This window comes from Zootoca vivipara, chromosome 2, assembly GCF_963506605.1.
Source record: "Zootoca vivipara chromosome 2, rZooViv1.1, whole genome shotgun sequence".
NCBI lineage: Eukaryota > Metazoa > Chordata > Lepidosauria > Squamata > Lacertidae > Zootoca > Zootoca vivipara.
The window spans coordinates 74195982-74209660 of record NC_083277.1 but is presented as its reverse complement, the minus strand read 5'-3'; the positions used below and the strand labels follow the sequence as shown (position 1 = coordinate 74209660).

The following is a 13679-nucleotide window of genomic DNA, read 5'->3' as shown; positions in this document are numbered from 1 at the left end:
GCCTTGCTATAACTATCAACCAGCTGATTGGAGGTTACAGCAAGATGCTTTACAGTTGCCATAATTATGTCAGGTGATTGATGGGTGGGCAGCCCTATCCACCTATAATCGTTGGACTGCATGGCAGGAGTATGGGCCACTGTCTGGATGTGGCTGTTTATCTGTTCTAGGGAAACCCTGAGGACTAGCCCATTTGTCACAAGTAATGCACTCAGGTGGAAGTGCAGTCCTCAGAGCTCTACGTCATGTGTGTGTGTGTGTGTGTGTGTGTGTGTGTGTGCGCGCACACACACACACACACACACACACACACACACACTGTACATCCCCCTGCCCTCAGTCCCTCACTTCTGAATAATTTAATGGGTGGGCAGAGGTTTGTTGTGATGACTGAGCCATATTTGAGTAAAGGACATGGTGGTTCATCTTTCCTAGACAGACCTGTGGACTGTGCAAGCTGCTTTCTTGAGGAGTGCCCTCTCTCCACCCTGGTAGCCTATTGTGCTTCCACTTCAGAAATTCCATATGTGAAACCTGGCTTTGTTATTGCTTGACTAGATTAGAATGATTGCTAGGAAAGGAGCCTCTAAAATCCCATGGATGTGACATGCAGGAAACACTGTTGTTGTAACATATTAATGATGTGCATGCTGCGGGGTGGGGGGCAGGAAAGGATAATTCTTGACTGTCAACGTGAATTGTGAGTGGTAAAGTCTCATCTTCTGCTTGTAGGTTCAAATCCGGCCTTGGAATCTTAGCGATAGCGACTTTGTGATGGATGGCTCACAGCCTCTAGACCCACGGAAAACCATTTTTGTAGGAGGAGTTCCACGACCCTTACGGGCAGGTATGGTATGCAAAAACGAGTGCAGTGGCTCGTCGATTCTATCCAAACTGCCTTACTGCTGTGAGAGAACATTGTGTCCTTATTTCTATTGTAGAAGTACGCCAGTGCTTGCTAAATTTAACTTTTGCTGACACTCCAATTATTTCCAGATACAAGAGTACAAGTAAACATGCTTTTGCACAGGGTCTAGAGAGAGAAGTATGTATATAAAATATCTGGGTAAATCATTTGTTACTACTTTATTTTAGTGGAGCTTGCAATGATAATGGACCGGCTGTACGGAGGAGTTTGCTATGCTGGAATTGACACAGATCCTGAGCTGAAGTACCCAAAAGGAGCTGGGCGTGTTGCATTTTCTAATCAACAGAGTTACATAGCTGCTATCAGTGCCCGCTTTGTTCAGCTGCAACATGGAGAGATAGATAAACGGGTAAGGGCTAGAGCACATTCTGTGTATTACTCAGCATTCTTTCACGGGTTTATTTTCATATAAGTGCCCGTGTGTGGCAGGAGAAAATGTTGTATTAAATGGAAAATATTATCTTTTCTGTATTCCTAGCATAAATGCATTAAAAAGTCATACCACACATAAAAAAGCTATACCACAAAGCCCCCTCCATCATCCCAGAGATCCGGAGGTGGGGGGAATCTAGTTTAACATTGGCCTTTTAATGCCTTCTGGCACCTTCTAAAACTGTTGTTCCCTTCAGAGAAATTTCCTGTAGCACAGCATAAGCCTGTGTTCCTAATGTTATCCTGTTACCTCTGCATGACTTGCTTTACTGTTGGCCTCTTTTTCACCCCTGCCTATGTGCTGGAAGTAGAATGGTCAATTGGTTTATGAAAGTAGAATGCAAACTGCTGCACTATTTGCATTCATTTCTACAGAATTTATGCGAGTCTCTCCAAGTCCTGTTTTAATTCATTGCAGGTTACACAGCAACAATATGCAATCATCATTTTATGTTGATGTTAGTGCTAGCTTCTTAATAACATATGTTCAGAGCACATGCCAACAAATGTCTATACTTCCCTGTATGTAGCTCATTATCATCCTTACTTACTTCGCCAAACCTTTATTAGGCTTTACAAATATAGGCCATCATAAAACATCCACATATAAAAATTTAAAATATATACAAATAAACAGCCATGTAAAAATATGTAATAATGAGAATTTTCATTGGAGTTTCTTCCTGCTAAATAATGCCATTCTGAGAGATACTACTGATAAAAACTCAGCCACCCTTGCAGTTATTTCCGGGTTAACACCAGACAGATAGAATCTGGTATTTCCATTGTGCTGTGTCATTCACATGGTGAGGAAGAAGAGTTAGGATAAAAGAACAGGCAGTATTTTGTTGTGGTGTAAGATCTTGTGAGCCAGCTCTGTCACTGTTGCATTGTTTTAATGTTTCTTAGCCATTTGACATGTTTTCTTCTGGGGTTTTGTGACTCAGCAATTTGAATACCATCATTTACTTGATTGGATTTTTTAGGGAGGAAAAGCAACTGAGCAAATTGTGCATATTGATTTGTGGTGGCTGGTCCTTCTCCGAGTTTAGAAGAGCTGTCATGTTTCAATTTCTCATACACAGTAATGGCATACAGGTTAGATTTACTGTTGTAAAACGTACCTGAAATCTGAGCAGGAAATGAAAACATTCCTGTCCATGTCCTCCAGCAGATTTAGGCATATGCAGATCCTTTCTAGACTGAGTCTCCTTTGTAGAAAAACCCTTACTGGATTTCCATGTCCAGAACCTGCATCTGTGTGTGTGCTTCCCCCTTGGGGAATGGAGCCACAGATGCAAGGCAAACACGCCAATTTTGCACAATCAGATCACAGTTTAATAAACTAGGACAGGGGTGGCCAACTTCCAAGAGACTGCGATCTACTCACAGAGTTAAAAACTGGCAGTGATCTACCCCCTTTTGGGGGGTTCATGTAAAAGTTGTTGAGCTTCTTTAGGAAGGAGGAAAGTGACATTGAGCTTTTTTTTTTTTAGGAAGGAAAGCCCTGTTTTTGGTGGTTCAGGTCATTTTAGGGATGCAGGGCAAAAGTGTTGAGTTTTTTTAAGGGGAGCCAAAGTTTTTTTCTTTGGGGGGCAGCCACTGATCTACCTGTTATCTACCACAGACATCCAGTGATCTACCGGTAGATCATGATCTACCTGTTGGACATGCCTGAACTAGGATATGTCCTTTGCTGCCAGTTTGTACTACTCTCCACATGAGTGGCAAAAACAGACCATGGTTTCCTGTTACATGTGAAGCAAGGACTATGACTAATAACTTCCAAACATGCCAGATTTGCAAGATAGCTTCCGATGTAGCCACTGTCAGATTTAACAGCACCAGTCAGCTAAGAGGACTCCCCCCCCAGGGGAGGCAATCTAAATTTAGCTCCCTCACATTCAGTAGGAGCTACCATAGTTGGTGATAACAGTGGCACCCATTTGTTTGGCAAATCCAGACAATCTGTGTGTACTGTAGTCAGTGAAGATATCTGGATCATGTTGTGCCTCCCCATTTGTGTGAAAATCTAGACTTTGACATTTGTAAGCATTTAATGCTCTCTCAGCCTCTCTCTCACACACAAACACACGTTTTTATAAAACTCAATTTAAAGCAAATATCACTGCAGCCTCTGAAATATATTTATGTCCAAAACATATTCAATGAAATAAGGAGTTGTTTATTCATACTTCTTAACATTGGTTAGGAAACAGTGATGTTCAACATTCAGATAATTTTAAAATCCTTGAAACAGTGCAAATGGACAAGATGACACAAGATCCATGATTGGACTTTTTAATAGTAAATTTAGCTGGTGGAATGAACTGAATCAATAATAATAATAATAATAATAACAACAACAACAACAACAACAACAACAACAACAACAACAACAACAATTTATTATTTATACACCGCCCATCTGGCTGGGTTTCCCCAGCCACTCTGGGCGGCTTACAACAGAAAAATGAAATAAAAAAATCTATTAAACATTAAAAGCATCCCTAAACAGGGCTGCCTTCAGATGTCTTCTAAAAATCTGGTAGCTGTTTTTCTCTTTGACATCTGATGGGAGGGCGTTCCACACGGCAGGCGCCACCACCGAGAAGGCCCTCTGCCTGGTTCCCTGCAACTTAGCTTCTCGCAACGAGGGAACCGCCAGAAGGCCCTCGGTATTGGATCTCAGTCTCTGGGCAGAACGATGGGGGTAGAGATGCTCCTTCAGGTATACTGAAGGCCGTTTAGGGCTTTAAAGGTCAGCACCAACACTTTGAACTGTGCTTGGAAACATACTGGGAGCCAATGTAGATCTTTCAAGACCGGTGTAATGTGGTCTCGGCGGCTGCTCCCAGTCACCAGTCTAGCTGCCGCATTCTGGATTAGGTGTAGTTTCCGGGTCACCTTCAAAGGTAGTCCCATGTAGAGCGCATTGCAGTAGTCCAAGCGAGAGATAACTAGAGCATGCACCACTCTGGCGAGACAATCCGTGGGCAGGTAAGGTCTCAGCCTGCGTACCAGATGAAGCTGAAAGACAGCCCTGGACACAGAATTGACTTGCGCCTCCATGGACAGCTGTGAGTCCAAAATGACTCCCAGGCTCCGTACCTGGTCCTTCAGGGGCACAGTTACCTCATTCAGGACCAGGGAGTCCTCCACACCTGCCCGCCTTCTGTCCCCCACAAACAGTACTTCTGTCTTGTCAGGATTCAACCTCAATCTGTTAGCCGCCATCCATCCTCCAGGCACTCACACAGGACCTTCACCGCCTTCACTGGTTCTGATTTGAAAGAGAGGTAGAGCTGGGTATCATCCGCATACTGATGAACACCCAGGCCAAACCCCCTGATGATCTCTCCCAGCGGCTTCATATAGATGTTAAAGAGCATGGGGGAGAGGACAGAGCCCTGAGGCACCCCATAAGTGAGAGCCCAGGGGTCCGAACACTCATTCCCCCCCCCCACTTTCTGAACACGGCCCAGGAGGAAGGAGCGAAACCACTGCATGACAGTGCCCCCGGCTCCCAACCCCTCTAGACGGTCCAGAAGGATGTTATGGTTGATGGTGTCAAAAGCCGCTGAGGGATCCAGCAGAACTAGGAAACAACTCTCACCTTTGTCCCTAGCCCGCCGGAGATCATCGACCAGTGCGACCAAGGCAGTTTCAGTCCCATGATAAGGCCTGAATCCCGACTGGAAGGGATCCAAATGGTCTGCTTCTTCCAGACGTGCCTGGAGTTGTTCAGCAACCACTCGCTCAATCACCTTGCCCAAGAATGGAAGATTTGAGACTGGGCGATAGTTGGCCATATTGGCCACATCTAAATATGGTTTTTTAAGAAGCGGTTTAATAACCGCCTCTTTCAGCAGGTGTGGGAAGGCTCCCTCACAGAGAGAAGCATTCACCAACCCGCGAAGCCCATCGCCCAGCTGTTCCCGGCTAGCTTTTATAAGCCAGGATGGGCAAGGATCAAGGAGACAGGTGGTTGGTTTCACTCGTCCAAGCATCCTGTCCACATCCTCGGAGGTAACAGATTGGAATTGATCCCACGCAACTGGACTAGACAGGACTCTAGCACTCTCCTGCCCTGGCCCTGCTCCCACGGTGGAGTCTACCTCTTCCCGAATCTGAGCGACTTTATCTGCAAAAAACTTTGCAAAATCGTTGCAGGAGATCATGCGGCCCGTACTGGGCCCTGATGTGATTTAGCAGGTGGTTCCGCTAAACTGTGAACCACCTGAAAAAGTCTCCTGCTGCTGTTTTCTGCAGATGCAATAGAGGCGGTGAAGAAAGTCTTCTTCGCCGTCGCCACTGCCACTTGGTAGGCTCGACATTGAGCTCTAACCCGGGTCCGGTCAGCTTCAGAATGAGTTATCCGCCACCGCGCTCTAGCCATCTCAACAATTGTTTCATCGCCCTCAGATCTGTGGAAAACCACGGGGCTGTCCGGGCTCCATGCAATCAGAGAGGGCAGTGGTGGGAGGGATTTATTTCTTTTTAAGCATCTCTTCCCCTCCCTATTTGCATGAGTGGACTGGCGGACATTCGTTAACTGGAGGAATTATTCTGTTAACCGAATGTCTGCCAGTCCACTCTTCAAACAGAAATTCATGGTAAGACCAATTTCTGTCCTTTTCCCGCTTCAGATTGTCCCCCTAATAGCCTGACATATGGTTACTGTATGTTTTGCTCTGCATGACAAACAATCCAAATTGCTACCCCCTCCGGACCCCATAGCTATATTATGGGGTGGGGGGGGGGAGAATTAAAGCCTTTTCTCCCTGTGCTATATTCCAGATCCAAATCAGGCCTTTTAAAATAAAACCAACAATCCTGAAGAGATCCAATCACAGATCTCCCTTATTGTGTTGTTTCCATGGTCTCTTCCCAGTAGTGAGGCTTAAGCAAATATTAAATGGTTTTATTTCAGCAAAACTCCTCAATCTCTTGTTCTTATGGGGCACCTGAGTAACTTTAATTGAAAAATACTTTCACATGATCAAAATGACTTGACAGGCTGCCAATTCAGAACAAATACTTTTTTAACCAGCAACACAGAACTCCCCCAATATGATGATACTTTGATCAAACATTTCAGCACAATCAAAAACCCCTTTCCTTTCTCCCTTGCCAAATTATTGTCTTACACATCACTTGCTTAATGGTGTGTCTTGCATAAAACAAAACAAATTCTTAACATGTGCAAGCATCCTAAGAATTACTGGGACAAAAACTTCTGTAGGTATTCATGGTGTCTCTTAGCATGCTGCCAAAGATATGGTGGTGACCACTAGCCTGGATTGCTTTAAAAGAGGGTTTGGCAAATTCATTGATAACTTTAAGCATCAATTAGTAAAATATTTTTAATAATAATAATAATAATAATAATAATAATAATAATAATAATAATGATAGCATCAGTAGCAGCTCTGTATTCATCCTGCTCTTCCTCCAAGGATCTCAGGGCAGCATATATGCTTCCTCTCTTGCACCCTCAATTTTATCCTCGCAGCATCCCTTTGAGCTAAGTTAGACTCAAAGAAGGTGACTTGTGCACAATTACTCAGTAGGCTCTATGTCTTAGTGGGAATTGAAACCATCTCTCTGAGGATCTAGTCCAGAACTCTGACCACTGTGTCACACTCCACATTCAGAGACCTACAGGTATAGGGCAGTATACAAATTTTAATAACAGTAATAACAATAACCTTAATAAATAATAAACAACATATGAAAACCAAATTACTGGTGGATATACAACAAGGGAAAGCTATATCTTTCCTGCCCTGTTTGTAGGTTTCTTGGAGGCATCTGGTTGTCCATTGCTGGCAACAGGATGCCCTGCTAGTTGGATCCTCGCTCTGCTCCAATTGAGGTTTTCTTAAGGCACAGTGGAATATTCATTGAGGCATCTGTATTAACAGTTAGATTGCAGTAATCTACACAGAAGACACTCTAGCAGTGTTAACTTTCTCTCTCCTTCTTTTAACACAGGTGGAAGTTAAGCCATATGTCTTGGATGATCAGCTGTGTGATGAATGTCAGGGGGCCCGTTGTGGTGGAAAATTCGCTCCATTTTTCTGTGCTAACGTTACCTGTCTGCAGTATTACTGTGAATATTGCTGGGCTGCTATCCATTCACGCGCTGGCAGGGAATTCCACAAGCCCCTGGTGAAAGAGGGAGGAGATCGCCCGAGACATATTTCATTCCGCTGGAATTAAGTGATTCCTGCAGCGTGTTCATATGCAGGCCTCAAAATAAGTGCACTCTTCTGTTATCCTGATTCCCATGCCCTCCCTTCCTCTTCTCTCTTATTCAAGATAGCATGTCCTACTGTTGTAGTCTGTAACTTAACAATAGTGTAACAAAAGAATGACCTATAATCATATAGGTATTTTGTAGAATCTTGTCATTAAACTGTATTGGGAACCGCTATTCATATGGATAAAACAGTGCATGGAAACCAGGTTCTCATACCTTTAGTTACCCAGGGGGACACTGCTTTCCTGCTATCTTTTCTTGAAGGAAGAGAGAACAATATTAAGAGAAGAGAAATGAAACAATAGAGTATTTTGTTTTTTAATTAAATTATTGCTAATAACAAAATCAATAGAATACTTTTATGAAAAGTAATCATGAGATAGGAACACTATGAATCTATTCTGACACTTTGTCCAACCCACCCTTCCTTCTCCCCTTCCCTACCCAAAACCTCTGGGAAGCCTGTTTTCTTGCCGCCTATGATTTTATAGCAATGGAAACAGTTAGCCGTTAACCTAGTAACAGGAAAGAGCATGTTTAAAGCAACAAAAATGCATGAGCAAGGTTTAAAGCAGCATTAAGTTAAATGTTTTATTTAAGGGTTCCGAAGCTATTTTTTTAGCACAGTACGTGTTTCTCACCGTGCCTCCGACTTCCCACCACATTCAAACTTTTACTAATTGAGTAGGCAGAGCTTAGATCTGTGTTCTTCATCCAAGCAATCACATTTTAAAAGTTCCTGAATGTAAATCCTGGGTCAATTTACTACTGGGGGTGGGTGGGGAGTGCACTTATTCTTTGTTGTCGTTGTTGTTGTTGTTGTTATATTATTATTATTTTTAAAGAAGAAACTTCATTATCAGAATACAGCCCTAGAAATCCTACCAAAGCTAAAGTAATGACAACTAGTGAACTGGCATGTCCTCTCCTGAAGAACAAATGTATAGATTTTATTTTTGATGGTTATATAGAACTCTATATCCTAATTTACTAATGTTAATCAGGGGCCAGCCTTTGCTCTCCATTTTGACGTGAAATACAAGAACCTAAAGATATACCTCAAGATTATGATTTTGATTCCCACCTTCCCCGCCCGCCTCTAAGACACTATTCATTCATTCTAACCACACAAATCAAAATTTGGCTACTTACTGGGCTTACTCTGGGATGTAAATGTGTTTTAAACTCCGAATGAAATTGGATCATCAAAAGCATAAGAGGGACAAAAGTGAAGGTTGTTTCTAGGGATGTTATGCACTGTTTGTTGAATGAATATGCATTGCATATTGGCAAAGAAGAATATGCTCATCTTTCAGCAGAGAGCAAGTAAGAAAATCTCAATAAATAATTCTTTTTTGAACTTAGCACAGAAAATAAAGAATTCCAGGGCTCTAATGTACCAACTTGCTGAGAAATGCATGGGTTGTTTGAACCATATAAGTGAGAACACAGTAGATGTTAAAGCTAAAGCACAGGGTGGTGTTGGTTAGTTTGATATAGTCACTTGAGCTCTGTAAAGCTGAGAAAATTGATAGGAGTGAATGAGTTCACTTCTTAAGAAATGATTTTGTAGCAGTGTGCAAAACAACCCAGTCCATTGGCAATCTGAACTGGCATGGTACCACCATAGACTCTTAAACCAAAGACTTGCCTTAGCACGGCTACAGACAAAAAACGCAAATCTCTTCTGTAAGCCCTCTCCCTCCCCTTTCCTTTCCCCCTCCCCAATTATCTTTGAGAAGCAGTTTTGATTTTCAACACATAAAACATACCTTGTTATTTTCCAAAGGTCAAAATGGAGACATTTGCTGTCTACTCGTCAAGTAGAGAAAGGGAGCTGCTTTTAATGAAATCCCTGCAAATATTGACAACAGTAAATGCAAATGGAGAGTGCTCTTTTGTAGACTGTCAGGGACCTTTTTCTCTGAAGTACATAATTATAGTTGGAATATTCGTTTTAATTTTTTTAAATGCTTGTAGGTGGCTTGGGGTGTCTTATTGTGCCGATCCTACCCAGTGAACAGGTGAGATGGGTTACCATTACAAGAAATAACACTGTTTGAGAAGTAGCTTTGAATAATAATTTTTTCCCTTTGTACATGACCTGCTGAATTTCGGTACAGTGTTTTTGTAGCTAACTTATTTTGTCATGCACATAATGTATATTTGTTATGCACTACTTTTGTATATCTTGTTTTTCCAACAGTGAGCATTTTTAGGCACACTTTTCACTGACGGGATATCTCTTTATGCAATACCTCAATTTTTCATATTGCAAAGAGTAGCTTTTTGTACTTTTATTACTGAGAGATCTTCATATACTTCATTTTTTAATATAAATAATTTTAATAAATTTTATTTTCTTATATTCTGCTTTTTATACATTTCAGTGCTCTGCATACATTTTGAATTATGGATGTTGTGCACTGGCAATGCTATTTTAGAATTTGCAGAGAAAAGAAAGCATGTTGCTTAAACATCTTTAGCCCAGCACCAGGTATTTGGTGTACATATAATTTAAAAAAAAATACTTATATGTAAAGTTGAGACTTAAAAAGAAATTTTTAAAAAGCATGAAAGTGACAAATGAGAGAGTTTGTCTTTAGACCCTTGAAATTTAATGCATAAGCATAGAGTAGAAGTTTAAAAGTAACATCCCAAATTGTCTACCGCTTCTTAATAGGTTTTTAAAAGTAATACACAAATGCAGATGTTTTTTGGTGAATGTTTAGCCATTTTTAATCTTAACAAATTGATGTTAGGTGTTTGCAGAGATGTGTCTGCTCTTTTAAATCATATGTAAGGAAACAAACCCAAGCCTGCCCAGTGGTGGGCATGTAATGTTAGTATGCATGACTAATATTAAAAGAAAAATGTTATTCTACTAATATTCACTTGTGGTGATTGTGTGAAAAGCGTGTTTACAGATTATTTGGTTACACTTCAATTTACAGGGCATAAATGATTATCTATATTACTCTGTACTCTAGATAGTGCTAATATAATATGTCCTTCTGATTACATGGGAGGGTGGAGTTGCCATGTCACTCCAAGCATAACTAACATGTAATTAGTTTTAAAATCTTAGGGTATCACTTTATTTAAAGGGGTGTAAACAAGCATGTCATTTTCTCTCACAAGCATGGCACTGGCCATGTACTTACAATGTAGTTACAGAGTAATTACATGGTTATTTTTGCAATGTAAAATAAAGTGTTTCTGATTATTTTATATGTAAAGGAACCCCCACTGCCCCGTGCTTTTTTGGTATATAGTATCTACTTCTCCATACACAGACCTCTGCAGAAAGCAAATCTAAAACTTGCAGTGAATGAGTGTTTTATAAGGATGCTGTTGGAAAGACTTGATAATTCACCCCTTTTTTGTTTCTTGAAGAGTTAAAGCCTTCTGTTTTAAAAGGTGATTTAAAACTTGAATGTGATGAATTGTGGCAAGTTAACTTCAAGTTATGTGCAATACTTATTTCAGACTTCTGGAAGATCTTTGCAGTGTAATTCTTTGTTTTTAATTGCAGACATTTAAAAATGTCATTTTCTACTGTTCTAGTAAATCCTCTTTCTTGCTGGTGTTTCTAAAGAAAAGAATCAGAAATCAATCTTTCTACTAATGTAAATTTGAGATTATTTTTTAAAAAAAGGAATAAAAGAGGTTTTGGTCATTTGCTTTATTTTATTATCTTATTTTAAAGCTACTGTGATTGATAGCATTGTAAGAATTGGGACAATATTGTATTCAACTGTTTTATTTTTTATATTTTTTAAATTTAAAGTATAATTAGTTTTTATAATTTTCATCAGATTCTTTTGTTATATTTTTTGGAAGTGAAACTTTTAGCAAGTGGGTGTCTAGTTTTTACTAATCCCTAATATGTTTCCCCCTGATGTAATGCTCATATTATCAGAAGGAAAAGTTATTTAAGTATGTCAGTTACTTGTACTACTTGGCTGAATTTCCATATAGTTTTTACTGTGTATGGGGAGGTTGTAGTATTTATTATAGCATTTTAAATAAGGGTAATTCATTTTTTATTAAAGTCATTTTCACATTAAGTTCATATTTTTGTATGTTCTACTCTAAGTTATAACACAAGTTTCTTTTTTAAGAGAGTTCATTTGTTGAAGTGCTAGTGGAAAATTAATGTTATTAAATAGTTTGCAAATGACTATTTATACCAGTATGCATATAATTTTTAAATATTTGTAATGTGAGATGTTGAATGAATAAAACTTTTAACTCAATGACTACTCAAGCTGTTATTTTGAGCTCTTCAGCATCGTGACATAGCCACTATTCCTTTTTGACTTCATTATTTTATGAAGGAACAGTGTTGCAGAGTGGAAATAATTTTGCTACACGGGCCTCTAATTCAAATCACTGGCCATCCATGAAGTGCAGTTGTTGACCTGAAGGACAGTCATATCCCAATATTACTCAGATTTATGTGATTGCTGTTAGTGATAACAGTTGTAAACCACTTTGTATACTATGTTCTAGAAACAACTGACATCTGACCTGCAGTAGTGTTTTATTCTCTGCTTCAAAAGAAGTACTGAAATTAGATAATGATTCTTTTATTCTTTCTACTTTGGACCTTGTGAATTGAAGGGCCAGCGTAAGGGACAGAGTTTTGGACTTTGACCAAGGTGGGCTGCTCAAGGAAGGAAAGGAGATGGAAACAAAAGGAGAAGAGACCTGAAAGGTGCACTGGTTTTTCTTCAGCCCAATGAGTTTCACATTTTATGACTCCTGTAATGTTCTCCGTATAATCATAAGCCAGGAAATAGTTCTAGTAAAGAACTATCTACAACAGATCTTCTCTCCTTTTGCTACTTTCTCTCTCTGGCATCTAGCCCTGCTTCTTGCTTGGGTCAAACCTGCTAAATAAGAAATAAGCTAAAATGCACACATTTATCCTTACAGCTCCTGAAGGAGCCCTAGTTAACCAGAACAGTCTTCTGTACTACCTTAGATTAACATGCTTAACATGTGGTGATTATCATTATTATCATCTGTGAATTTTCTGAATTATTCTTGAATTCCATAATGTAATTGGCCATTTTTCTTGGATACTTGAGATGCACCTTCCATGGCGCTGATATTGATATATTTAATAAGCAATTCTGCCATCTTCAGTCAGATCAGAACCCTTCTAGTATTTTGTCATGTTGTCCTGAGATGGTTTTGAGAGATTGGCCTCCCCATGGTGTCAAGCTTTGGTGTCTCATTCCTAGGCATATTCAAGGCATATTCAATAGGGGATAGTCCTAAAGAACTTTGTTTTCAGACATCACTAATCACAGAGAGTGTGCTGTTAGGATAAGCCTTCAGCTGCTGCTCAAATGTCACCCTGGGGGTAGAGCCAAATACTGACTATTTATATTTTGTAAATTTGGTACTTGGGGAAGATCTGCTGTCTCTGGCAGGAGTCTCATGTGACTTTGGCATGAATCTTCAGCAAACTCAGCATCTTAGCATCTATTTTTAAACACCCAGCCTTTGGTATGTCAGCTAGGCCAAAAACAAACAGCCAAGTGTTCAGTCACCTGCTTCCACTTACTGGTCTTCTGCTACTTAATCATCAGGACAAAGGGAAGCCCAGTGTGTGATGCCGAAATAATGGAATGTTGGATGAGCGGTGAGACAATTGGGGTGGCAACGTGTCGGAGGAGAAGAATGCAAAGCATCAGAAACTGGAGTGACTTGGCAGACGGGGCAGAAAAAAGCTTGGCCAGCTTTGCCAAGTCTGGGTGAGGCAGGCCTGGGTTCTTGTGGTTTTCTCCTTCATCCCTCAAGCACACTTGGAAGCTGCTCTAGGGAGAAAGTGGAAAGCTTTTATGGAATGTTCACAGCTGAGGCTTTGAGCTACGTGGTATTTTATATTACAATGCCAAGCCATCTGTGTTTTTATAGCCAATGCCCCTTTACAATCTAAATCCCATACATGATACATGTAAACAAAGCAACCCAAAATTTCAAAATTCAGATCACTAAAGCTAATGTTGCTAATGTCACTTGTTTGCCAAGGCGTTGAAA

General features: G+C 40.3%; 1 protein-coding gene across 2 annotated transcripts in view; it reads left to right on the top strand.

Moving 5' to 3' along the window:
- Positions 1-11884, top strand: part of CPEB4 (cytoplasmic polyadenylation element binding protein 4) — a 60647-nt gene extending 48763 nt beyond the window's left edge. For both annotated transcript variants that reach the window (XM_060271701.1, XM_035105310.2), the window contains exons 7-9: positions 733-847; positions 1096-1277; positions 7358-11884. In XM_060271701.1, coding sequence (XP_060127684.1) covers positions 733-847; positions 1096-1277; positions 7358-7585 — 525 coding nt within the window. In that variant the 3' untranslated portion in view covers positions 7586-11884. The remainder of the gene's footprint in view (positions 1-732; positions 848-1095; positions 1278-7357) is intronic.
- The last annotated feature ends 1795 nt before the right edge of the window (positions 11885-13679 follow it).